This window comes from Suricata suricatta, chromosome 8, assembly GCF_006229205.1.
Source record: "Suricata suricatta isolate VVHF042 chromosome 8, meerkat_22Aug2017_6uvM2_HiC, whole genome shotgun sequence".
Taxonomy (NCBI): Eukaryota; Metazoa; Chordata; class Mammalia; order Carnivora; family Herpestidae; genus Suricata; species Suricata suricatta.
This window is the reverse complement of record NC_043707.1, coordinates 99,688,528-99,716,411: the sequence shown is the minus strand read 5'-3', so window position 1 is coordinate 99,716,411 and position 27,884 is coordinate 99,688,528. Positions and strand designations below refer to the sequence as shown.

The window sequence follows — 27,884 nt, the reverse complement described above, 5'->3', positions numbered from 1 at the left end:
CAACAGAAAAAGCTCAAGGGCTCCAAAACATGGAACTCGACTGTTTTCAGTCAACCTCACCACACTCTTCTGGCCATCTGCAAGGAACTAGCACATTCAAAATTCAATTTTCATATTTAAAAAAGAGATCACTCCACATCAGATGAAAAAAGGAAAGAAAAAATAAAGCAATGGCAATTAGCCTAAATACTCCAAACACTTGACAACTGAGGAACTGTCTCCTCATGATGCTCGGAAGGCCAGCAGGATTCATTTATAATCTGGCATGTGCTGGTTGATGGGGCAACAAATAAAAGGAATAAAGATATAATACATCAAGTAAGGAGACAAATGGTAGACATACATACCACATTAAAGATTCATATACAATACTGTGCTGACTTTAAAGAAAAAACTGGGAGAGGGTGGAGGGAAAAGATAATAGGAAAAGAATTACAAGGGAGCATTTCAGTCCAGCGCTTGTTCAGTGAATACCTACCAGTGGGATTTCCAATCTTCCATCTCGCAAGAAGCTGATCTAATAAATTATAAAATTACTTTGCTCATTTTGGGGACATACAACAAAATCCCAAGTACAGGAAGCCCTCTGACATTTTGGTTTCACTTGCTGTGTGATGACTCAGCTGTTTCTTGTTGTAAAGATTAGCCAGTTAACACAGCAAGGGCTGCTCCCTCTGGGAGGCCAAACAAGCTTCACCAAATACTTCGATCTAATGAAGATGAAGGATGGAGGGGGGGAAAAGGGAAAGTTTCCTGGTTTTTGTTGCAAAAGTTTTTCTCTCACTTAAAAAGCTCTGCAATCACTTAATGTTTTGTTCCAGAATAAGAAAGCAAAACTAGTTGGGAAAATACCCATAGACGTATTGTTTACTAGCATGATACAGAACAAATTCATAGTTATCAGTCAGTCGTCTTTCAAAAAATCAAATGTGAATGTTTAATCTTGTAACTTAAGAACTGAATTTTTCCACATTCCTTTATAGAGAGTTAGCATCTGTAAATTGAGACCTTTTTTGGACAATCATGCAAATTTAATTTGTCCCTGGAAAGAAAAACACAACCTACCAGATTAACAAAACATGTCCTTTAAACAATAATTTTTCTGTGAATTTTTCTCCACTGTTACCATTTTCATCCTTCAGAAAGCAGAAACTACTCTTAAAAAGTTTATGTATTTCGAGCATACAGAGAGTTAAACTCTCACAACAAACAGGGAGACCGAATCAAGCCAATCTATCTTACCTTCTGAATGCTCAAAAGTAAACTCTAAGAATTTTCCAGTTATTATTATTAAACTATAGAAGCTAAAGACATTTCTACTGCCATAGAGGCTTCTGTAAAATTGAATAAAGATTTTATTATACCACACACACAAAAAGCCATCGGTACAGAAAAGGCAGTTTTCGGTTATTCTGTTGAGAATTTTTTTCCATGATTTCTCCCATTAAAGTATAGTCTTCAAAGCAACCACCACGACAAAGGAAGCATCTAATTAGTCCATTTTCTTCTGATCCAAGAATGCTGAACATTTACTGTCCCATCTGTGGCTGTATCAGCAGTGTAATGAACACAGTTTATATTACTGAGCTATTCTTTGAACTCCAAGAACTGTTGAAGTCTTTTCTGATGTTCTGCAGATGCTTGCACAGCACTAAATGAAACATAAATTCAAAGCATAAGCTTTATTTTACATTAAGCATATTAAGTGAACCACAGAACACAGAGTCAATATTTTTCAAAACAATTAAAAAGGAATAGAAATCCTCACTTATTTAGTACTTCTGAGAAAGCTGGATGAAAACCCTCCTTAATCTAATGAGGAGGAGGGCTCGCATTCAGTAACGCCATGCTTCTTACCTTCTAAGAGACCAAAGCAAATTAAGACTGACAAGTGAAAGCATCGATTTTAACCTGCTCTGCTGTGGAACCTGCTGTGCAGAGTTCCAGGCCTTGCAGTAGATTTTCTGGATTTTATTATTTTATTTAAACCAGATTCCAACATTATCTTTGAGTTGTGGAGTATTTGAATTGCCTTTAATATAAAATCCTTTAAACTAAAATGTTTGGTTAAAACACAATGGATTCCACTAATCGTTTTCAAAGGTAACAGCTTGGTGGTTTAGATTTAGTTTTCCCTTTGAACATAAGTTATGTCTTGGATGGGGAAATCGAGTTCTCTCCCTACCTCCATCCCCCACAAAAATAATACATTACCTTGACAAAGTGGAGCAAATATATTCTATAATTACTATAAAACTTCCTTTCAAACTTTTGGGCAAAAATTGAGTACAATTAAAGATTCTGGTTTTCTAGTTGTTGAAGATGGTATTATTAAGTGATAAAAACCCAGGTTATAGAAAGTTTCTACTTTTAAAAGTGCCAAAAAAGTCTTATTACAATAATTCTGCTTCAAATCATCCCAAATCGCCTTAAAAATACACACCTCTGCTTGCTTAAACCTCTAACTGAACCATTTCAAGTACTTTACTATGTGGACTCCCTCCAGGTGCTAGTGAGGCCAGGTAACATACCCTTTTCACAGGAGGGCAAACAGAATCACAAAGGTCAGAGGTTAGGGGAGACAACTCAGCCTGCTGGTTAAGAGTACAGACACTGTTAAACAGAACACTAGGGTCAGAAAGACTGGAGTCTGACTTCTGCTTCTGCGTAATCATGGGCAAGTTAAATCATTAGGTAGCTCGACCACAACCACAGATAGTGAAATAACCATCATCAAGCATCCTCCATGGCAGTTTATACTGAGGCAGTCTATTATACGAGGAGAAATGGTGGGATTTTAAGAGTAAGGAAGACCTGCTTTCAGGTTCATGTTCTAACACCAACTAGACGGTGCTATTAGGCAAGTCCTTAACCTCTTTGAGCCTCAGTTTCCATATCAGTACAGTTATGATAACCTCTATACCTCATAGACTCTTTGAGAGAAGGATATGAAAAAATGTATTTAAAGTGCTAAGTGTATTGTCTTGAACAGTGCTATCTTGATAAGCTTTCTGCAAGGACACAAATGTTTCAGACCTAAGATGTCCAATACAGTAGCCACTGGCCACTAGCCCATATGCAGTTACGAGGACTTAAAATGTGGCCAGTTTTACTGACAAACTGAATTTTTAGTTAACTTAAATTTAAACAGTAATATGGAGTTATCATATTGGAGAGCACAGATCTATAAGGCACTCCATAAATTTTCTTTTGTTTTTAAACAAGTGAGTAAGTCTCTGAAACAGAGAGGATTATCTATTGCTCTTTACATTGCACACAGAGCCAAGTCCCATAAAAACCTGCTATTACTGGTGCATTGTGGAAGTAAAAGGAAACATACTACTCTTTCTAAAAGCAGGCAGTATGCGGAGTTCTAAACTACTCACTGACTGCATACAGAAAACGCAATCTCTTGTGTCTTCTAAAGTTCATTTATAACTGTGATAAACACAGTTTAGTTAATAAACTAGCATCCCTTATCCTGCCGAGCTGGATTATTTCATGAGAAAAAAGCAGTAAACATCAATGAAACTAAATATAAACAAGCCTGGCATTTGTGGTTTTCTTTCTGGTTCTGTTTCCAAAGGTGTCATGATCTGTCACTGTTTTTCCAGCATGATTCACAAAGCGCCAAGGACGCATTTATGGAACACTCTGCTCCCCCCACATCTTAGTTAGCTGACCAAGATGTAATAATCAGAATTATTTTTAATATGCTTTTTGGGAAAGGTACTCCACTTTTTGCCTTTTTTTCCTCTTGTAAGGATGTTTTGGCAATTAAAAAATATACATATCAAATTACATTTGCTGCTTTTATAACTTTCTATCTTTTTTGTCCGTCTGAAAAGAAGGTCCTAAAGCTTATATGATAGGCCCAATTTTAAAATATAAAGGAAGGCTAAATCAAAGCTGTTAATTCTCAGTAGAAATCATGAAATTCACATGTTTAACACGTGCGCCTTTATAATTCTCATACCTGTTTCTTATGGGAACTCCTGAAAGTAGATTATTATCATGGATTAAAACAGGTAAACTTACTTCAGATGTTCCCCAAATGTAGTAGTTATTCGATAGATGGCAGTTTTTAGCGATGCTCTAAATGCAAATCTTAATGTTTTATAAGAAGTGTCCACAAGGCTTCCTGAGATCCGAGGTGGTTTACTGGAAGCATGAGGAAGCTTGAAGTACTTGTCAACTGCCTAGATCAACAGAGAAAGAAGGCACGTTAGTCCAGAATATCAAGAAGGCCATATCAGTCCGAAGAATCAAGGAGATTTTATTTCATATAAATCAGTAGAGACACACACATCCTACAGACTAGAGAACATTTATTTTGGATCGCAGTCAAAACAGTCTGAAAGACCAAGCAGTGGAGGCTGAGCCACTAGAGCGGTTAACAGAGAAAAGTCCAGACCTGTCCTCTCTCTGCAACGGTCTTGAAAATGCAAAGCTGGGAAGTCAAATACAGATAGCCTACTCTGCTTATGGTGTGTGGAGGCTAAGAGTACTTTTATTATAAATCTCAGCAAAAAAAAATTTTTTTTAAAGACCAAAACTTTATACTTTACATAAATAAAATTGTTTACTAAACTACCTCATCTTCATTTCTAGATGACAAAACATCTCTGAGCAAGAATAGGTAGGGAGAAAATTCACAAGTGAAACTGACTTTACTTATACTTGATAGAAAAAGAAATGTAGATTTAAGTATATCTTTTTGAAGGCCAAAGGCAAATACAATTTTTAAATGATAGAACTACATTAAGAAAAGGAAGTGTCTTACACTGCTACAGCAAGATAATACTACAGTGACAAGAAATAATACTGTAAGATTCAGAGTTATGGATATAACTACCAAAAGAACTAAAAACAACAGTTAAAATGATTTCTGCCATCATGTTTTTAATTTCAAGAGCTCCTCTATATGATCTCAGTGATCCTTTCTGTTTTAGCATCCTATTTTTGTCTCAAGGATGCAATATCCTCTCCTATTTCTGAGGATTTTGATGATTGTTGTGGTTTTGGTGTTTTGTTTTTAGTTTCTTCCAAGCCACTTGCCCCACCTTTGCTTCTTTGGTCTCTATCTTCTGCCTTAAGAGACTGTGCTCAAAAATCTAGTGATCCCTGGCTCATGACTGCGAGAGGGGCTGCTAAAAAACTAACCAAAAGCACTGAGCACAGAGAGATTACTGACAACAGGCTTCACAAGAGGTGATCTGCGTGGATTTTTTAGGGTGAGTGCCCAACTCAGTAACTTTGTTTTTCTTCTTGGATTAGTCAGAGAAGAGTTTTCCAGTACCCTGTCTGGAGGGCCTGTGTGCAGGCAAGTATAACCCTGGTGCTTTGAATACAGAACCCACATGCATGTCTGTCGTGTCCTCTCACAACTGCCAGCCCAGAGCGCCCGGTGCTCTACCCTCCCTACAGGGTAGAGCCGCAGAGAATCTTGGGGTCTCACTAACTTTCAAACAGCTCTCAGCCATCATTCTTACTTAGGTGCCTGTCCCTTCATCCTTAGTTCCAGAGGGACCAGGGGCCTGTCCCACTACCAGCTTCAGATTTCCTTCCGGGATCCGCTAAGTTAGTTATCTCAACCGTCTCCATTCCAGCTTGGAAGACTGCTGTTGTCTCCTCTCCTGTTTGTGGATGTATGTCTTTTTAAAAGTCCTTTGACTATGGTTTAGCAGAGTTTGGGGGAAGGAACAAGATTTAATGTGTGTGTTCAGTGTGCCATGACAAGTTCAAGTCCAATCACTTATTCTTTCAACAGTAACTTGTAAGAGTGTTTCCTAAGACCAGAACATACTTGAAATAATTTTAAGGCAGAATGGGAGGTGGTATTCAGTGACGTACCTGAGCAACATTGTAACACTGAGTCATACTGGAAAAGTTACTTCCTTTTCAATTTTCTTGCAAACTTTCTCATTAACCCTCATTAGACCAGGAAAAATAGTTATCATCATTTACCACCTGGGTCCAATGATCCCTTTTTTATAATTTAAAGTCATCTTAGAAAAACATCTACAGAAGAATACCATCAAAACGCAATTATTTTTTAAAACTTTCAGCAGCTTATAATTTTGTTGAAGAGAATTTAGCCATTTTCTTAGCACAATAACTGCAAAATGTTTTCATTCTTAGGTTTATAAAGAAAAATCCAAATGACAAATCTAGTGAGTTTTTTCATTTCAACATCACCTATTTCCTTCCAATCACCTCTGTACACACCTTTGTATTCCTTCAGCATTTATCCACTTATGAACCGTATAACGTAAAGTTGGTGCAAAATATCACAGAAAATGGAAGGATATTGTCACATATACTTTCAAGAAAAGCGGATGATTCACAGGTTCATATTATAAAATATTTTGGGACAAAGTCCTTCCTCTTGAATGACTTACTGAATTGTAATTGTTGGTGGCAAAAGCTGACCTGACCTCATCTGACAGTAGAACCTGACCTGAGCTGACACAAGCTATTTACAGTCTGTATTTACTTAATATGAAGAATCAGCTATTTCACTGCAGAAAATTATTAATGTATCTGGTTTAGGGGATTCTACCTCAGATTTCAATAGGAGTATTATCCCAAACAATGAGAAGGGCAAGCAGGAGGTACAGTACACCATAAACAATATACTCTTCAGGAAAAATTTAAAATGTCAAGAAGGCCTTATGTTAGCCCTTATTGGAAGCCTAAAAAGGGGCTATACTATGAAAATAGGCACTTTTGGTCCATTTATATTTATAGGCACTGTATATGCACAAAAGCCAAATAAAGAGAAAACTCCAATTGCTCTCCTGTGAACATTTATCTACCAGTGTCATTAACAAATTGTCCACTGTGCAGAGCTTAGAAAGACCCGGGTCTCAAGGATCTTACTTACAACCTAGTTAAAATACTGGTTTATTCCACTAAAGCCAGAATCCCAAACAAACGGTAAGGAGAACACCAGATCTGTTAAAGAGCAGAGTTTCTCAACCTCAGCACTACGGACATCTTGGCCTGGGTAATTCTGTTGTGGGAGCCGCTTTGCGCATTACGGGCCGTTTTGCAGCGTCTCTGGCTCCACAACAGACATCGGAACCACTCCCCTCTATCTGTGACAATCAAAATGTCTCCAGACATTGCCCAAAGTCTCCTAGGGAACAAAACTGCCCCTGGCAAAAACCACAGCTACAAGATAATACTATTAAATGATGCTGATAGCTAAATTTACCGGTGGCAGTTACCGTCCGTGTGCCAGGCACTGAGTTAACTGCTTTATGGTACCTCATTTAAATAATAAAATAATTTGCTAACAAAGCCACCAGGCTAATATCACAACCATTTCACTTAATTAATTGTTTTTATAACTGCACCTGCTATTTATTGCATACCTGTTTTATGTTCTCTGATCATTCTGCATTTCTGTACACTGTGGCACTTATCACAATTGTAGTTAATTATTCATAGATTAACTGTCTTCTACTCTGAAAGCTAGAGGGCTGGAACCATGTCTGTCTTTCTCTATTCTGTATCTTAGCATATGGTAACTGTCTGATTATTGCCAGGCAATTGATAACTTGAGACACCACTCTAGACTATACAGATTTTATCTCTAACCCTCAAAATAACCCTGCAAGGCACTATTTCTATTTTAAAGATGAAGACACTAATCTGAAACACACTCAATAAATTATCCTTGATCACTCAGAAAGCACTAGAGCCTGGGCTTGAACTGGGCATCTGTCTGACACTATGTCTCTTGGACTGCTTGCTAACAGAACTGACAGCAATACTTTTTTTTAATCTTGAAAGATCTTTTCTCCTGTACGCTGTAAGAACTCTGTCATACAACATGGTACTAAATGCTCACATTTACTGGGTACTTACTACAGGAGAGGCACCCTGAGTGCTGATCTCATTCATTCTTCACATCCCCAAGAGAGAAGTACTACTATTACTATCTTCATTTTTCAGATACAGAAACTGGTGTGTAGAGATTCCTATATTCACTGGTTATGCAATGCACTCCCTCCCCTCCACCCCCGCCATTTAAAAGTTTATGAAATGGAGACTTATCTTCTAGTTAATCATACCTTAGATTCAATGAAATATGGTAAATGTACTTCTAAGGTTGCACAGCTAGGGACTGGTAGGAGCTAGGATTTAGACACAGGTAGGACTGACTCTAGACTCACACTTTGGTCCTTCTAACACACTGCCGTTCAGTCTCAGGAAAGGAGGTTAGGAAATGCATACCCCTCCAAGCCCTCACAGAGGCAAAGGACTTAGGGTCTGAAAGCCTGGTTTTCAAATCTGACTTGACCATTTACTGAGCATAATCTTAAATAAGTCATACCAATAGATATAGCCTTTTTGAGAGAGATACAATCTATACAACTGGCCTTATTCAAACTTCCGGAGCTGTTAAAATTTTAAAGAATCATTTCTTTGGAATACCACACAAAGGTAAAGCAGCACAGGATTCTAGAGGAACAAAGAATGAACTGCAACTTATACAAAAATATTGGTCAAGGGTCTCTGAGCCTTCAAACCCACAGTTCTACACTGCTAATGCCCTGCAAACAGCTCAGGTTCAAGTCCCAGCTCTGCCACCTATGAGGTTGATAAAACCTGAAACAAGCCTCCTCCATCTATAAAATAAGGCCTAAAATACCTCCATCCTACTTCCTTCACAAGATAGTTAAGAGTTCAAAAAAAAAAAGTGTGAGTGAAATTGTATGGTATTTGTATTTGTCTAACTGACTTACTTTTCTTTTCCAATTTTTTTGAGAGGGAGAGCGAGTGAGTGGGGGAGAGGAACAGAGCGAGAGGGAAAGAGAACCTGGGGTAGGCACCATACTCAGCATGGTGCCCCATGTGGGGCTCCATCCCATGACCCTGGGATCATGATCTGAGCTGAAATCAAGAGTCAGACACTCAACTGACTGAGCCACTCAGGTGACCCTAACCAACTTATTTCACTTAGCATAATACCCTCTAGATCTATCCATGTTGTTACAAATGGCAAGATCTCATTCTTTTTTATGGCTGAGTAACATTCGTGTGTGGGTGTGTGTGTGTGTGTGTGTGTGTGTGTGTGTGTGTCCCCACGTCATCTTTATCCATTCATCTACGGATGGACACTTGAGTTTCTTCCGTATCTTGGTTGTTGTAAGTAATGTAGTAAACACAGGGATGCATATATCTTTTCAAGTTACTGTTTTAACTTTCTGTGAGTAAACACCTGGTAGTGGAATTACTAGATCACAGGGTAGTTCTATTTTTAATTTTTTTGAAGAACCTCATACTGTTTTTTCCATAGAGTCTGTATGAGTTTGCATTTCCACCAATAATGTGTGTGGGTTCCTTTAACTCCACATCCTCGTCAACACTTACTTCCTGGTGTTTTTTATTTTAGCCATTCTGCTGGGTGTAAGGTTAGGTGTAAGAAACAAAACAAACAAAGAAAAAACAGACACATAAACAAAAAAACCCAGACTCTTAACTGTAGTGAACAAACTGGTAGTTTGGTGGTTACCAAAGGGGAGATGGGTGGGGAGATGTGGGAAAGAGGTGAAGGGGGTTAGCGGTACACTTACTGCATGAGCACTAGCAATGTACAGAGCTGTCGAATCACCATATCGTACACCTTAAACTAATAACACTGTACGGTAATTACACTTGAACAGTAACTATTTTAAATAAGATAAAACAAAAAACATATTTTAAAAACTCCAGGAGTCTGGTATTCAGAGAATTTAAAACTAAGTCTTCCTAACTGAACAAAACAAAACACGGTAAGTAACTGCTCTGCAGACTACAAAGCACTGTACTGTTATTGTTATTTTATTGTGAACGACACCACCCGAGTGACCATACACGAACGATGCTTTGCGTGTCGAAGACAGGCCCAAATCCTGGGGATCCTACTGTGTGGTCAGGCAACCCGAATATTAGAAGTTGCGGGGAAATACTACGAAATGATCCCTTCAGAGAAAGGTAGCTGGGAAAAGAGCACAAATAATAAAACTATACACGTGTACACATCTCAAAACATTCATGAGAAAGTGGGCACGAAAAGAACTCAAAGGGAGAAGAAAGAATCAATCACTGGCTCTGATGCCCAAGACCTTCTAAAGGGTAAAATAAATTGAGGGTGAAAGAAAAGGATGGCGAAGCATGTCTTCTTTTCGTCTCTCATATTCCTTCCCAAGACCACAGATGCACCAATCGTGCTCCTTTCAGCCTACTTCAACACCACTCCTCTGAACACCTACTGCACAGCCCAGCTGCCACCTGGAAATGCTTTTGGCACTCAGCGTTTGGATCTCTCACCTGACATACAATGACAATGACAAGACAACATAAAACACAACACCCAAGGTGAAGTCAGCAAAGGCAGCCTATTCAAAAGCAAGAAGCGTATGTTTTATCTCTGTCTTTAAGTCTAGGACTAAAAAGTTCTACTATTTTAAATCTGTGCACCCAGCCTGGTGGCAGGGATCTGGCTGATAGGTAACATTCATCTGCAATAATTTAATTACAGGTCATTCTTAGTAGCTACAAGTTATGAAAGGATCCAAATTTATATCACTGAACATAATTCTACTACTCTAGATAATCTGGTTAATACCAGAGGATTAGTGACTTCCTTTTTCTGTTTCTATAAAATTATTATTTACAAATGAATTAGAAGTTTCTCTTCCTGGTCTCTGTTAGATTAGAATTTTCCATGGGTGAGAAGAGTGCCATATTTTAACTTCTAACATATGTTTTGTTGCTCAATAAATGTGATAATGAGAAACAAACTGAAAAACCTGGGAGGGAGGGAAAAACATGACCATCTACCTCCCCGCAGCCCACACACTGCCTACCTCTTGCAGCGTCAACAAAGTGTTAATAACAGCTGGCAGTGTAGTCTGGACAACTCCGTATCTATCTTCGGTGAACGATGCTGCCACTAAGTGAGACAGACCTCAAGAAGAAAAGAGGACAAAAATTAAAAGGAAATAAAAATTAGACAAATCTATTGGCAATACATCCATTGAGAAAGAATTAATATCCTGAGTATCTAAAAAACTTAAAATAGAGGAGGAGGGTAATATGCTGGAAAAATGGGCAAAAGATTGGAATGTGCACTGAACAGGTGCTCAACTATGCCAGTGCTGAACAAGAGGACGGTCTCCTCATTCTAGTAGGAAGAGAAGTTTTTAAATGATATTGTGTCTGGTAGTGACGAGTGGCAGAAAGAAAAACAAAGCAGGATAAGGGAAAAGAGCGACAGCCGCTGCGGGCACTTTTCACTAGAGTGGTTGGGTAAGGCTCTCTGAGGAAGTACTACTGAAGCATTGAGCAGGCAGTATCTAGAGATGAAAACAAAACAGTTCTTTAACAACTAAGTTTTCATATTCAAGCTAGGTTAAATACGTTAAAATGTTAAATATGTTAGGCCAACGTAAGTTAAGAATTGAAAACAATCTATTAATTGTTATAGTTTTTTGAAGTAGAAAGAGATAGGTAAGAATCTCAGGCTCAGTTTCGCTGCTTATATATAAGGAAAACTTCTGCCCAAATTAAAGCACACCTAAGTATCTAAGAAAGAAAAATGACCCATATAAAACAAAGATATAAAAATGTATCTAAAAATTCAAAGACTGAGATTAAAGTCTAGAATTCACCTTTCACTGATTACACTTCAGTATTTAACTGATAATGAAAATCAGAATTGTACTTCACTGAGATTGCTTACCTTCTAATGCCCAAATATGCATTTGGGCATCTGAAAAAACAGCCTGAATAGATGTCTCTGGGTGCTACAAATACAACAAAAACATTTAAATAAGTTCCCCTAGGCAGTAACTCTGTTATTTCATCTATCATTTATGTAGCCTATAACAATAAAAAATCTACAGCTGCCTCTCAAGAATTAAAATCTGAAATTCTTACATAATATGATTTAACTGCAATAAAGCAGTCTATCACCAGCTAACTGTGTGACTCCTGCCCAATTTCTAAATCTCTGTGTGTCTTAGGTTCCCATTTAAAATAGGAGTTACATACACCAGCCCACCTCAGATTACAGAGTACAGAGATCACTTAAGACAATGGTTACAAATGCTCAGAACACCTAATGCTTAGGCTTTATTAAAACCTCAGAACGTCTAAATACATATTACCGCTCTTAAATTGTCTACCCTCACCCCCACTCCAAAGAAAACACCATCCGACCTTCCTTAATATAGCAAGGTCAAATAGTAAGGAGCAGCAATTGGCCCATTTTAACAAATGCTGACTTTGGTAATGTACCCAATGAAGCCTATTAAATACATCGGAGATGTTACATTTTTCAACATCCACCAGCAATGTCTACAACTCCTCATCTTCAAATAGATCCACTTGCAAAATCAGAATCAAAAGCAGCCGTTCACTTCCGAAGGAAAAGAAGACCTTGTTCAGCACCTACTCTGCCACGTCCTGGCTATGTGCCCTTCCTTAGCCTAGCTACCTGACCCTCCTGAACCTCAGGTTCCCTTATCTGTAAAACGAGGGCAACAGGAAGGCTGTTAGAATTAAATGAGGAAACTTAAGAGAAAAGAGCATGGCATATATAAGACACAAGGGTGAGTTCTCTTCCCATCCTTCGGAAATAAAACTTGGGACATCCCCTCTTCCTCTTGGTGGAAGACAGGACACCTTCCTCAGGGGGCTGATAGTTTGCCCAAAGCTCTAATGGAGAGCCTGAGGTAGATTCTTTCTGGTAAAGGTAACTGCTAGTTCAGTGGATCTTCCCTGCCACCAATGCAAGAAAAAAGTTTTAAGCGCTTAAAATGATTCCTTGTTCTGTGTGCCTGTCTATGTTCTATCAGAGTTACTCAGATCTCTCCCCCCCACAGAATGAAAATGAATAATGTACGCCAGTGCAAACTTCTCACTTTAACTGAGTACATTATTAGCTAATGCTGCCCTATCTTCAGAACGAAAGAAGTTAGATTTAATAGCTAACACAGAAAAATTCTTTCCCCCACATATGGGCAAAAGTTTTGCTCCTCAAAGGATTAACATGCAACAGCTGTAGACAGCGAGAAAGGAATGACTCTTTAGCTTCTGCGATTCAGAGTCCCTCCCTCTCCTGTGGCAGCCGGAGCAGCCGACAGACAAGGTGGAAAGTCATTTCATTTGTGGCCTGATTCACACAAGCTTAACATCTATTATCTAACCTAGCCATCTCTCTTCTGAACACCAAACTGGCCACAAAGATTTGAGCAGGACAGTGAGCCATGAAAGATCGCCATAGATTTAATCATTCTGCAGGAAGAGGCTGCATTTCAGCACAAAGCTGCCTGCAGCAAGGAGACTCCGAGGCCTGAGCTGAGGCGGGTCTCGCGCAGCTGTTCCTAACACGGAGGAGCAGCGCAGCGCCACGCCAAGCCGTCTGGCGTGCTAGGCTCAAGCTACAGATTTTGAAGTCAAATCCCGTCTGGTACTTCATTTTTTATTTCATTTCCTCTTCCCCTATTCCCAATGCTGTAACTATACATTCTTACCTTACTGAAAAAATACATTATCAGCACCCGTTTTGATAAGAAATTCTTAACCTGAGTTGGAAAACAAAAAGGAAGAAATATCACATGTATAGTTTTCAAATCTATTCAAACATAATGTTAACACATCCCTGGTTTCTTCCTGATACTACATTTAATGAAACACTACACATCTTACAGAGAATAGTTACAGTAAATCACGTAAGTAACTGCCTTTGTGCTATAAACTGGAAACTAAGGTGGGCCATCTAACCTAAACTGCATTCTCTAGTACACATGTCTAACCCCACAACAGAAGGAATTTGAACTGGTGCTGATGATATTTTCTTACTCAATTCTTGACAAGTGTCTTGCCCCTTGACCTCCTAATGCCAAAAGATGTTTCCTTAGACAACAAAAAAAAATCTTAAGACATGAAATGGTTTTCTATTAGTTGATACTTACATGGGAAACAATATTCTTGGTATTAAGCTGAAAGCTATTTGCAACCCCAACTGACCTGAAGTGGATTCACGATATGGCGGTACTTAATGACATGTAGGGCAAATGGGATCCTGAGGTTTGTTTAATGCCTGCAGTCCCTCTCTATTAAGCGATCATTTCATCCAAAAAGATGTGAATCCTCCCATCTTAAAAAATAAAACCCATCCTTGACCCCTCAACTCCTGCTATTAATCACCCCATCTCTCCTGGACCCGTCCAATCAGACATTCATCCCCACGGCTGCACCCAGTAGCTGGACAAGGGCTCGACGACCTCCACATTTCTAGCACAACACTTCACTCCTAGTGTGGCTCCCAGGCTATGCCCCACAGCACGTGGCCCTTACTTCCCCTTCTCTTGGTTCTCTTCTCACCTCGAGAGTCACCGGGTCTCCTCTGCTATTCTTTCACATCTCTCGGGCCTTTAGTCATTGAAGAGTCCAGTTCTTACATGTCTTTTCTTTTTAACCGCTCCCAAAGCACTTTTTCATGGGAGTTTCATGACTTCAAATAGTGTCTATATTCTGATGACTTCCAGATTTGTATTCTAGCCCAGAACATTCCCCTGCGCTCTGGATAAAAGTCTTAGTTCTTACTCACTATTTTCAATTGGTTGTCTAATAAATATCTCAAAATGGATGTAAATCAAACTCATAATTTCCCTACCTCATCTCTATCGGATCTCTTCAAATCAGTTAAATTTACTCCATAAATGGCAACTATATTATTTCAGATATTCAAGCCAAAAACTTGAAAGTCAACACTGACTCTCTTTCACACAACCAAACCATCAGCAAATCCTATTACACCTACTTTCAATTGATCTTAGCCAAAAGGCCAAGAAGCGATTACACCTACTTTCAAAATACATCCAGACCTTGATCACATCTTACAGTCTCCATTACAAACACCCTGACCACTGATGCCATCAGCTCCCACCAGATTACTTCAACAGCTTTACAACTGTCTCTCTGCTTCTACTCCTGCCATCGGAGAGCCTAGTCTTGACACACCAGCCAAAGCAGCACTTTCAGAATGTAAGGTTACAACACATCATTCTTGTGAAAAAATCAGCCTTCCATTTCACTCAGAGGAAATGTCAGTTTTCACGATAACAATAACTAGCATGCCTACTGAGCTCTGGGTGCCTGCTGCCTCTGACTTCATCACCACCTACCAGTGTCTATGCTGTTCCTCACACAAATCAAGCACATTCCCACCTGAGGACCTTTGCATTGTCTGTTTCCTGCCTTCCCTTCAGGGTCTCTAATCAAGTATCCACTTATCAAGGAGACCTCCTTTAATGGCTCTATTTTCCTATATTAGCATGTATTAAGACATCAAATTTCTTCCCTGTTAAGACACATATTTTTCATATTTTGAATATAACATATTGGGATATATTTTACAGTTGACAGCATGTCATGGCAAATTCTTTTCTTAATAGCATATGAAGTAAGTCTCACGATAGTATTATATTCAAAGAGATACGGTTTAATACGTTTGAGTGCTCATCTATTTTCCCCCACTAGAATGTAGACATAAGGTCAGGGACTATTGTTTGCTGTTTACACAGTACCTAAAGCCACACTCTGCATATATAAAGAACTCGGTAAATATTTATTAAATAGGAGAATTCACACATCAAAGGCACTGTATTAGGCTCAGTCATATGAAATTGCAATTTATATAGCTCAAAACCAGTCAAATATGGGCAATTTCATATGAGTCAACTTAATACGTGAAGCATCAAAAAAAAAAAGTCCTATTTGTCCCTGTTGGGTTACTCTTGTGAGATTCTTAATGCTTTCAATGTTACATGCAACTATAAATCCTAAAACCTGTAATCCTACCTGTTCACGTTTATTCTGAATCCATGAATAAATTATACTGGGCTGTCTTGCTGTCTTACCCTCCTCACTAACAGAGGGAGATGCAGAAGGATCAGAAAACTCAGTCATTTGCTGATCTAAATAAAAAACAAAACAAAAAAACCCAGGAAAGTGAAAACTTAGGATATCGGATTCTCTACAACTATGACATTTCAAACTTTAGGAAACAATCCTCACCAGGAGCAAAAGTCCATAATCTTGGCCCTCTTCGTATCAGCTGAGAACTTGGAGGGGACCCACTGCAGGCATTTACATCAAAAATTCCAGCCACTCGATTCACTACACTAGAGCCAAACGGGGTTCCGAGGGCACTTGCCACATCCGGTGTACATAATTTTGAGGAAAACAGTGATGTCTTAACTAACGGTGGCACTGACAGCCGAGGCATCTGGCTCGATTTCGGGGTCTGAAACGTAGTTTCTTCTGTAAAAGAACAGATCCAGTGCTGAAGAGGCATTCGATAAATACTTGTTGAATAAATAAATGCTAATCTGAATGTGCAGAACTCAAACACTAGAATCTTTTAAAATCTGACATTTTAAAATCTGACATAGGGTGCCTGGGTGGCTCAGTCGGTTAAGCATCCGGCTTCGGGTCAGGTCATGATCATGCAGTTGTGGGTTCGAGCCCCGCATCAGGCTGTGTGCTGACAGCTAGCTCAGAGCCTGGAGCCTGTCTTCAGATTCTGTGTCTCCCTCTCTCTCTGACCCTCCCCTGCTCATGCTGTCTCTTTCACACAAAAATAAACAAAACATTAAAAAATTAAAAAAATATAATAAAATCTGACATTCATGACCTTACCTAAATTGTTTTTCATTTGTAATCTCTTGTTTTGGTCTATGATCCTTCAGAGCCACGATGTTTACTATGACCCATATAGAGATTTTTTACATATCAAGATTATTTACCAACATTTAAAAAGTGGAAATTTTTGGGTACCTGGGGTGGCTCAGTTGGTTAAGCATCCAACTCTTGATTTCAGCTCAGGTCATGATCTCGTGGTTTGTGAGATCAAGCCCTGCATCAGGCTCCATGCTCACAACACAGAGTTTGCTTGGAATTCTCAGTCTCCCTCTCACCATGTCCCTCCCCCATTCACAACCATGCACTCTCTCAAAATAAACAAATTTTTTTAAAAAGTGGAAAATCCCATCCAAAATATTTTTAGATTTCAGGCTCCTCTTAAAAGGGGGGAAGGGAGTGGGGGCACACAGAGTTCAGATACTAGGTCCAAATTCCTACATGGGAACAAGGGACCAAAGGTAATCCACAGCCTCCCCTTCAGACGAAGCCAGTGCTCTCAGGTTTACCACGGTTCTCACCCAGCCAGTCTGGCCCGTGTCCATTAAAGGCCTGACCCCAAAACGCAAGTGGACATTAAGTTCTTTCATTAGTCTTATATTCCTTGGCATCTTCGACTTAAGGAATTTGGTCAAATAGCCTAGGTTCCTCCAGTGTACTTCTTCCCCTCAGCTTTCATCTTTCAAATATTCTATCAGGCCCTCTGAAAACCATGAATGCAATGCTCCCACCCGGGAATCACTCAGTCACACAGTTACTCTTCCTGGGCATTGACTGGCCAGTGACCTTTTGTCCCTGGGATACTGCAACGAAACCATCAGTTTGTTAGCTTTTTGAACACCAGCAGCACACCAGACTTAATTTCTTCAATCTACAATGATACTCAGGCCTTTTTCTTGGTCCAGTACAATATCACCCGTATTAGATCAATTTTCCCTAAAAATTTTCCCTAAAAATGTAGGATCTCCCTAAAACTCCTTCACGCTCGTGTATGCATATCCTTAGATTAACTGCCATCATCTTGCTTAGGAAGCAAGATGTACACCCTCCACCCCCTCTCAGTAGTACGGGCGTCACCTGGGGAACCGAGTTTCTCAGGCTCCACAGAGCATGAGGACATCATTCTCCCATTCGTAGCAGCTGCCTCCTGGTAGAGAACGAGTTTCTGAGTCATATCATTTAAAAGATTCAAACACTCCCTTGAAATAGCTGTCCAATTGTGGGGATGTCCTCCTAGAGGGTCAGAAAAAGCAGATTTTAAAATGTACGTAATGTTATAGTCCCCTCTCAAAGTGAGGAGAAAACTCTAGAAGACGTGCTACATTACACTGTGCATCAAGGCCCACTTTCTGTGCCTAAGCTACCATTTTATGCACTTGCCATCTAATACACAGCAGGAGTTCAATACATATTTGGACAAAACCATTTTCCAAAAAGTCTATAAGCAAAAACTTGCTATTTTACTGTGGAAAAAAAAAACCCTATCAAATTAGCTGCTAAAATAAAGCCAAACACTAGAGCATGGTGTGAGTGAAAAAGACTAGTGTTACTTCTCCACCCGCATTGAAAAGCCTGAAGACTAAGACAATGTACACAAGCATGTCTTACGAGATGCACCCCATGGCCCCCAACGACCCATAAACTGTGTCTGGCCCACTATGCTTCCTTACATTTTCATTTACAATGGCCCCTATTTGTTATTATGTCCATAGGAAGGACACATTATTTGATAATCATCATACTTTATATACCTATCTGTTATTATTTAACTTAAACTATGATCCACAATCTTGTAAAAATTCCCTCTCATCTTTTCATTTCCTAAGACCTTTCTCCCTCACAGCTGCCACATAAAAATCAACCATGCTTCTTTCTATGTTGAGAATAGCCAAGGAGTCCACTGAAAACTGGTTTCCCATCCTGGGTGCCCAATAACCTTTCTGTCTTCACTTAGAGCCCTCCTTAAACATGTCTGCCATTTACAGTTCAAGAGGAATACTGATTAACCTACAGGCAAACAAAGGACTTCATCAGTAGGTCCCAGAAGGTTTTGTTCTGCTGTAACTCAGGACCACTAAAGAACTATGTGATGGTCCAGTGAGATTTTAATAATATGCCCGAGAATGTAAGTTCTCTAGCGGAGAACATGTCACCCTGTTACAGATTGCGGGAATATCTGGTGAAAATATTTAATGTGTACAGAATTCCTAAGTGAACCTAAGTCTGACAAAAAAGAATTGCTAGTTAATTTTCCACAGCATCAGCTCTGGATTTTTCATGCTACTACAAGGAGAGCGTGGCTCTAATCATTTATATTTTTATGTAACTGAATTTCATTTCCATGTAACATTTAACCATAGAAGGTTTCTTTTATAATGTGGGAATTAGCAAGTTTAGGAAAATAATGAAGAGCTGATTACAGGGATGAGAAGCTACCTAGGGTCTCTGTCCTCCCCTGGCCGCTAGGCTGGAATGCTTTCTAACCGGGAAGCAGCAGAGCACCGGCTCGGCGGCAGTCTTGAGGGATTTGGGACAACTGACAGTGGAACAGTGTCTCAAGGCTACCGAGAGCATCTTGGGTCCCCATCAAACCTGGCACTTTTTTACTTTTCTTTAAATGGGGCCAAAGCAGCATGGCAAAAGGAAGGAACTCTGCACTTGGGAGTCGACTCACAGAATTTCTTATTCCAACTGTGACATTAACTGTATATTAAGTCCCTTAATCTCTCTGAGACTCAGACCCTCCATCTAGGGATTAGACCACCTGATTTTCAAACACTTTGTAATATGAAAACTTCGAGGATACTTAAACTGTACTCTTCTGCTCTAAAACTGTCAATCTACCTCATCATTTCTTCAGGTTAAGGGAATAAGGATGCTGAAGAAAGTTTAATACCTTTCCCTATAAATATAACTTCTAACCACAGCAATGCAAACATTTAAGGTGGATGTCAGTTAAATCAGTATTTCATTTGATGGATTCACAGTTGTGTATTTTATTAAATACATCCCTGTCACCAAAAATTTTAAGTGGAACACCTTGTGGACACCCATGCCTATATCTGATACTTTCAGCAATACCTGGTTGGCTAAGGCTAAAAACTTCTTGTCTTCGTGAGGGAGAATACTGAGAAAGCAACATCAGGTCCTGCAAGGCCAAATACTAAAAGGGAAAAAAATATACATTATTTAATTGTTTTAATTTTTTTTACTGTTTATTTTTGAGAGGAAGAGCGTGTGCACATACACACACATCCGCAAGCAGCAAAGAGACCGAGAAGGAGAGAGAAAATCTGAAGCAGTCTCTGGGCTGACAAGAGCCAATCTGGGGCTTAAACTCATGAACCGCAAACCTGAGCTAAAATCAGACATTTAATGAACTGAGGCGCCTACATGGCCCTAATTGTTTTAACTTCTATATGAAACTTTAGTTATGAATTGGGCTTGGTATTATATATGTAAGGGGAAGTCACTGAAATTTTTCATAAAAGAAATTCAGTTTGTCAGTCACGCTGGCCATAATCTTCCTTTCCAGACTCCCAGAATTTTCTTGCCTCTTCCCTTTGTAAGCTACCCTACCCGCTGTAGGCTCCAGCTACAAGAAACTGTGTTTTCTCCCATCTCTACGGTGGGAGCTTAAACATCACTTCCTCCTGGGACTTCCTGGGCCTCCCCCACATATACTCACACAGCTCTTAAGCATGGCACTTAATTTATTGTAACTGCCTGTTTACTGGGCTCATCTGGTTCCACCCACTACGCTGAGGCAGGGACAGTATCTTACTCGCTACCACATCCAAAGGCACTGCCTGGCACAGAGTAGACACACAACGTATGTTGAACCTTTTTACTGAAAATCTGCATTTTGTTTCCTGGCAAACCCATTCAGTCATCATTCAAGACACCATCACTTCTATGAAGCTTTCTTATTTTGGTTCCAAGCAGAGTAAGTGGTTCCCACTGCACTTATCACAATAAATTTTCCTTATTCTGTGTATCTGCCTTTTCCGTTAGGCTGTGCTACAATCTTATTCATTATTATACCTTAAGCAACTAGCAATGACTGATACCTACCCAGTAAATAAAGATGTGTTAAATAACCAAATGAATACTTGATATTTTTGTATATCATAAATTAGTCATAACTGTTGTTTAAAGGTAATCAGAACCTCAGTGGTCATTTTCTTATTTGTTTACAACTTTTCTAGAATGTATTCCAAACTCTGGGTTCCATTTTCTTTGAATTATTTTTTAAGTACTATGACTTCATAACAGGATCACACATATTATACATAGATCTACTTTAAAATTTCAAAATGCAATTTGAATCAAAACAATTTGTTCTTAGTCTAATTTGTAAATTTATTAGAACTTTAAACTCTTTTGATTAAAATTTAATTTAGGATCACTGTCATTATTCATCTTTTAAGACAGTTCATCATATGTGTATATCCACCGAGCACTACCTTTGATCATAACTGACGATGCTACATGAGTAAAAACAGGTCTTGACTCCATAATAAATAAAACAAAACAGTATTTTGTTTTGCTATAAGTTTATGAAAAGCTAATGCATACAGTTGTATATCATAGTATTTCATGCCAGGAAATATTTTTATGTCTATTCTAAGTATAGTTTAGTTTGCACAAATTAGCTTAGCTTGAGCATACACACTGTAACACAGCCTTGCATTTTAGTCACGTGGCATGAAAACTAAGACAGTGAATGGCATTCCATGCAGCATGTGGTTGATGTTTTACAATACTAGTGCTAGGATATCCTAGGCTCTCAAAAAACAGATCTAAGTACCTAAATACACTAAATGCTAAGTCCATTTCTTCAATAGGTTCAAAATGATTGTGTAAAGACACAAAATGCACAGATCAGGTACCTTGATGATGAGGGGAGGATTGCTGTTTAACACCTTCGGGAGGCATTCATCTGACTCTTCCGAAAATGGTGGCTGAACAGGGAACAGATGAGCCTACCAAATGTAATCAAATAAAAAGACTATGAAAATGATTATTTTCTTGACTTGATTATTCAGTAAGTTAGCATTAACTGAAATTTATTACAACAGGAAACAACACAGCCAAATTAACATCTTCAGTGTTTTAATAATGGACTGCATCAAAATTAGATAAACCTCAACATGCTACTTTCAGAAATGTTACTCTCTCCATTTAATTAAATCTCTGGCTTCCAGTAACAAAGATTCTCTGAAACCACTGAAGGACACAAACCTACAAAGATGGTAAACTGAAACACAAACACTCATTTCCTAAGACAAACACTCGGATGATAAAGACAATGTAATTCCCATTCATTTAAAGTCATTTCTATACAAATTTTAAGACTCTCTTTCAAAGGACAAATACTTTATTGCCTTATATTAAATATTTTCATAGTAGCTATGTCAACAGCATGTAAAACAATTTTAAATTTCAGGTATTCAGTACGTGCTCACTAGAGGAATGAGAATTACACACAGATAAAACAGAGTAAGTTCCACTAGCAGGTCATGCAGTTTAGTTTCCAAAGATCAAGAACACTAACACTGTTCCTTACACAAATACACATACATACACAAACACAGCAAATTACGGTTACAAATGATACATCCCTAATAAAGTCTCAGGAAAGAGACCAAAACCCAATTTATCAAAATGGCTTTAGGCACAATAGCATACTACTTAGTGCTCTGCTAAAAATAAATCTGTGCACTCCAGAACACAAATGTATTAACAAAAAAACCTCAATACCAACCTCTGTGGCAAAGATTTTGAAGAGTATCCATGAGATATACCAAGTCATCAGAAGAAAGACACCACACAGCCAGACATGGTAGAGCAAGGAGAGATTCAAGAGGCCACTCACAGTGTCAAGAGGCCTATGCAACTGCCTATGAAAGCAGAAATTACTATTTAATCTGATGGGGAAATACAATCTCAGCATTCAACAGCCTCACAATGACAAACAAATAAATCTTATTTATAAATAATAATGGTGATATAACGGTGCCTGGGTGGCTCAGTCAGATAAGTGTCTGACTTCAGCTCAGGTCATGATCTCACAGTCTGTGAGTTCGAGCCCCATATCAAACTCTGTGCTGACAGCTCAGAGCCTGGAGCCTGTTTCAGATTCTGTGTCTCCCTCTCTCTCTGCTCCTCCCCGACTCTTCGCTCTGTCTCTCTCTCTCAAAAGTAAACATTAAAAAAATTTTTTTAATGAATAAATAAATAAATAAATAATGGTGCTATAGACTCCCCTCCTTTTGCAACCTATACAATTCTTTCCCTAAAACCTTCTTACAAACTAGATAAGAAAGCCTTAAAGGAAGATTAGACCTAAACTCACGCGCAGTCTCTTGTGCTCCAAATCTTCACTCTCCTTTATTATGGAGAAAGAATAAGCCAAGTCTGCAAGCCAACCCTTAGCAGCGGGGTAAAATTTTACTACTGGTGCTTTGTAGTTTGATACATAACTATTCAGCAGGACTAGCACCTCTCCTGGGCCAGATTTCAGCTCTATCTGTACATCCTAAAAATGAGTCCACAATAGTCGGGAGCACCCAGTACTATCAGAAAATCATAATCTTTACTTTCAAAATAATTTAAGGGGCACCTGAGTGACTCAGTTGGTTAAGCATTTGACTCTTGATCTTGACTTAGGTCATGATCTCATGGTTCATGAGAACAAGCCCCCACATGGGGCTCTGCACGGAGTACAAGGAGTCTGCTTGGATTCTCTCTCTTCTGCTCTATCTGCTCCTCCCCAGCTGGTGCTTTCTCTCTCAAAATATAAATAAAAAAACTTTAAAAAAAATATTTTTTTTAATGTTTTATTTATTTTTGATACAGAGAGAGACAGAGCATGAGAGGGGAAGGGGCAGAGAGAGAAGGACACAGAACCGGAAGCAGGCTCCAGGCTCTGAGCTAGCTGTCAGCACAGAGCCTGACGCGGGGTTCGAACCCATGAACGTGAAATCTGACCTGAGCCGAAGTCGGAGGCTTAACCGACTGAGCCACCCAGGCGCCCCAAAAATAATAATTTAAGACACTCTGTTAGAAGGCTAAATACAGGGAACACTACTTTACCAAACTTTGTGTAGATCAATTAGCAAAGTCATCATAATCTTATAATCACACAACTAGTAATTTTAAAACAGAATTAGAACCTCTGGCGCTGCCATCTATGAGTGTTGTGATTACCTTTAACTGCCTGACCTAACCTGCCTCAATTTCCTTACCCACATAATGGTGCCATAATCTTTCTACTTCTTTTTTTTTAATTTAAAAAGAGGGCTTTTTTAAGTGTTCATTTATTGTTTAGAAAGCGAAAGAGAGAGAGAAAGAGGGAGGGAGGAGCAGAGAGAGAGGGAGACGCAGAATCCAAAGCAGGCTCTAGGCTCCAAACTGTCAGTGCAGAGCCTGACGCAGGGCCCGAACCCACAAACTGAGAGATCATGACCTGAGCCAAAGTCAGATGCTTAACTGACTGAGCCACCCAGGTGCTCCTCTTCTTTCTACTTCTTAGGGGTATTCTGACATTAAAAACACCTTATGTTAGGAGTGCCTAGCATAATGCTTAACATTTTCTAGGAAAATAAAGTTATTTTCAGATTTTAAGTATTTACATATATATTGCCATATATTAAGGACAGAACATTTGGCACTGCCATACAAATAAAATATATTTTAAGTGAAAGAAGGAAAAAGTACTACATTCAATTATAATCAAATGTCATTATCATTTTTCTCTTTTCACTAGACCCAATGTAAAATCCGGGCTAATAAAAGAAATGATCCGTGCATTTGGTTTCATATCTAGCAATTAAACCTAGGGCAAAACTAAATTTACCTAGGAACTTTTAAAAGTTAGAAATTGAGGGGTGTCTGGATGGCTGAGTTGGTTAAGAGTCTGACTCTTGATTTTGGCTTAGGTCATGATCTCACAGTTTGTGAATTCGAGCCCTGCATCGGGCTCCATGCTGACAGTGCAGAGCCTGCTTGGGATTCTCTGCTTCCCTCTCTCTCTGCCCCTCTCCTATTTGCTCTCTATCTCTAAATAAATAAACAAACAAATAAACAAACATTTTAAAAAGTTAGAAATTGAAATACATAATATAGAAACCATAATATCTCAAACACCTACAAATGTCAACATCTCCACTCCTCAAAATGCTATTAGTTAAATCTAAGTGATATAAAAAGTGTCACAAGTAGAAGAATAATTAAAAGAACTAATACTGATAAAGAAATTTCCATTTTTTCCCAAATAAAGATTAAAGCGTTATCTATGTGCAAAGTACATGGGAAATAACTAGAGTAATACACCTAGTGCTGCCACTCGGTTACCACTTATTGACCTTCAACTGGTCACATGACCCTCAATTTTGGTTTCCTTAGCAGCAAAATTCAAATACCACAGCACTGTGCTTGCGTGCCATAACAGCAGAGAAGGATCACTGAGGAGAAAAATAAGAGAGATTCCCATACAACTCAAGAAGTCCACTTTCCTATGCTATAAAAGCTGTATCTAAGAAAAAACAAATTATCACTGCTAACTTCCAGGGAGAGGGACCTTGGTGACTAGAAACAGGAGTAAAAGGATTATTCTTAACTGTATACCCTTATAGGACACTGGAATTTTAAGTTATATGAACTAGGAATATTCTAAAATGAATACAATTGCTTTTTAATTTTAAAAATTTAAAGGCTAAATCTAAACAAAACATCTGGAAAGTGGTAAACACCTAAAATGACGGAAACAACTAATGGGAGTTAAAATCAGACTTTTCATATATCACTTACTCATCTATTTGAAGGTCCATTGCAGTGCTAATCCAAGCTTTGGGAATATGGCCTAACAGGAAAAAAATATCATGCTATGAACATAAAAAGTTAATAAATCTTAATCATACTTTGCAATATGAGGTTGATGAGATGACCAAGTAGACACCAAGACCTAGGTCAAAACGCTAGGTTGTTTGATTAGGAATGGGCAAGAAAAGAGAATAATTTCTAAATATAGGAAGTCCCTGCTTTGCAAAGGTCTGATTGTGTACATATTTCAGTCATATTTCAGTAGTGGTTTAGATAAATCACACTAGTCCCCCAACAGCATAATTCAAATTTCAGTTACCAATGGTATATTTACAGGGAGCAACCAAATATAGGACTCCCAACTCCTCAGCACACGAATCAGTATGTAGATAAAGGATACACACCACCATCTGTGACTAATCACATCCCTACTTTCTAAGTCTGTGTGTGATTGGTCACTGACATCTGTTATTCAGTTTAGGCACAGACAGCAACGCATAAAACTGTGTCGCCTCCTTGTCTCTCGTGAGAAGCCCACATGACATTTTATAAAAATGAATAACTGAAACTGGCCAAAAAGACCCAAGTGCAACAAAGAAATGAAAAGTGCTAACATTTGAAATGAAATCTGGATGGAACATGTACAGAGTTCTAGAAGAAATGGTTGACCACAGAAATAGTGACACAGCTGCTATGTGAGCCCAAATGTACAACGGTGGGGGAACAGTCCAGGCTGAAGATAGTAGGTTAATAAAAAAAACAGTAAGGTGTTAACATCAGAATGACAATGGCAAGAACTATGTAAAACAATGGGTTATGTAAACTACTCATAAAAGCAGTGGACAGCAGAATAGCCCATACCCGGTAAAAATAATTTTGTGAAATGATTCCATAGAAAACAGTAGGATCAGAAAGTTACACAGGTATTCCCTGCTTTTTGAAGGTTCGTGTTATGTCGCTTCACTTTTATGACAGGACTATGCTAGCACGTGTTCTCATTAACTGAAAGAATGTCAATTTATGAAGAAAGCACAGAAGTGGAAACAACATCCAGCATTGCTGTGCGGCACACCAGAACAGTTGCCCTACAGAGGCGCACACCGAGCGGCGAGGGCGGCCCCACCAGGCTCCTTCCCCGGGAACCACTTCCCTGGGAACCACAGACAGCGGCTCAGCCTCCAGCCTCCAAAGCTTTGAACTGTGTCTGTGAGCATCTGCGCTTTACCTCAACTTGTTCTGGGCATCCATTAGCAAGATGTGTCCTAAAGTATCAGAAAAGCCTGAAAGGTTACTTTGGGGGTTTGGGATGCTCAAAAATCTTTCCATATAGGGGAGCAGGAGTGGCTCAGTCGGGTGAGTGTCCAACTTCAGCTCAGGTCATGATCTCAGGGTTCCCGCATTGAGCTCTGTGCTGACAGCTCAGAGCCTAGAGCCTGCATCAGATTCTGGGTCTCTCCCTGCCCCTCCCCAGCTTACACTCTGACTCTATCTCTCTCAAAAATAAACTTAAAAAAATTTATTTTAAACCTTTCCACATAAATTAACAGTAATTGCTTCTTCACATTGTGCCATTTCAGCTTACAAAAGGTTTCACAGGAACACTCCACTTTCGGATAGTGGGGGAAACCTGTAGTATTATTATATGTTGCTATTGAGATTATTTCCTTTCAACTTGAACTGCCTCATGATATTAAATAAGCTGGTGTCTGTGCTTAACATTCATGTTAATAAATTTTATAGGTTTCCCTTAGCAGCAGGCTATTCTACAGTATATCAGTACCAAGTTACAAAAAGTTACAAAAAAGTGTGTTATTTATGGAATGACCAAATGACATATATTTTCTTCTTTTTTTAAAAGAATATTTTTTTAACATGGTAAAAACCACACAACAAAATTTACTGGCTTAACCAGGAAGTGTGCATCCACCACTGCACGTTGTGCAGCAGATCAGAACTTTTTCATCTTACAAACTGAAACTCTCTACCCACTTGGCAACAAGTCTCCCTCTTCCTTCCCCACACAGCCCCTGGCAACCACAACTACACTTTCTATTTCTAAGAGTGTAACTGCTTCAAATAACACTTCCTGTGAAATCATACAGTATTTATCTTCTGAGAACTGGCTTATTTCACTTAGTACGCCGTCCTCAAGTTTTATCCATGTTGTAGCATGTGACAAGATTTCTTTCTTTTTTAAGGCTGAATAATATTCCATTGTTTTTATATACATTTTCTTTAACAATATTTTCCCTTAACTAAATACTCTTAAACAATCTAAATATTGAATCAGTTAGGCTAATCACATACCTATAATTAAGAAACAAACAAAATAAAAAATGTCTTTGTAACTGACA

At 38.9% G+C, this 27,884-nt stretch overlaps 1 protein-coding gene across 2 annotated transcripts in view; it reads right to left on the bottom strand.

Annotated features, from left to right (window-relative positions):
* Nucleotides 1-911: 911 nt before the first annotated feature.
* The window catches only part of NDC1 (NDC1 transmembrane nucleoporin), a 40,729-nt gene continuing 13,756 nt past the window's right edge, over nt 912-27,884 (bottom strand). For both annotated transcript variants that reach the window (XM_029946165.1, XM_029946166.1), the window contains exons 7-18: nt 25,519-25,570; nt 22,472-22,607; nt 21,597-21,689; nt 19,786-19,867; nt 17,782-17,937; nt 16,081-16,326; nt 15,865-15,980; nt 13,533-13,583; nt 11,738-11,801; nt 10,863-10,963; nt 4,039-4,199; nt 912-1,651 (exon numbers count right to left, since the gene is read on the bottom strand). In XM_029946165.1, coding sequence (XP_029802025.1) covers nt 1,588-1,651; nt 4,039-4,199; nt 10,863-10,963; nt 11,738-11,801; nt 13,533-13,583; nt 15,865-15,980; nt 16,081-16,326; nt 17,782-17,937; nt 19,786-19,867; nt 21,597-21,689; nt 22,472-22,607; nt 25,519-25,570 — 1,322 coding nt within the window. In that variant the 3' untranslated portion in view covers nt 912-1,587. The remainder of the gene's footprint in view (nt 1,652-4,038; nt 4,200-10,862; nt 10,964-11,737; nt 11,802-13,532; nt 13,584-15,864; nt 15,981-16,080; nt 16,327-17,781; nt 17,938-19,785; nt 19,868-21,596; nt 21,690-22,471; nt 22,608-25,518; nt 25,571-27,884) is intronic.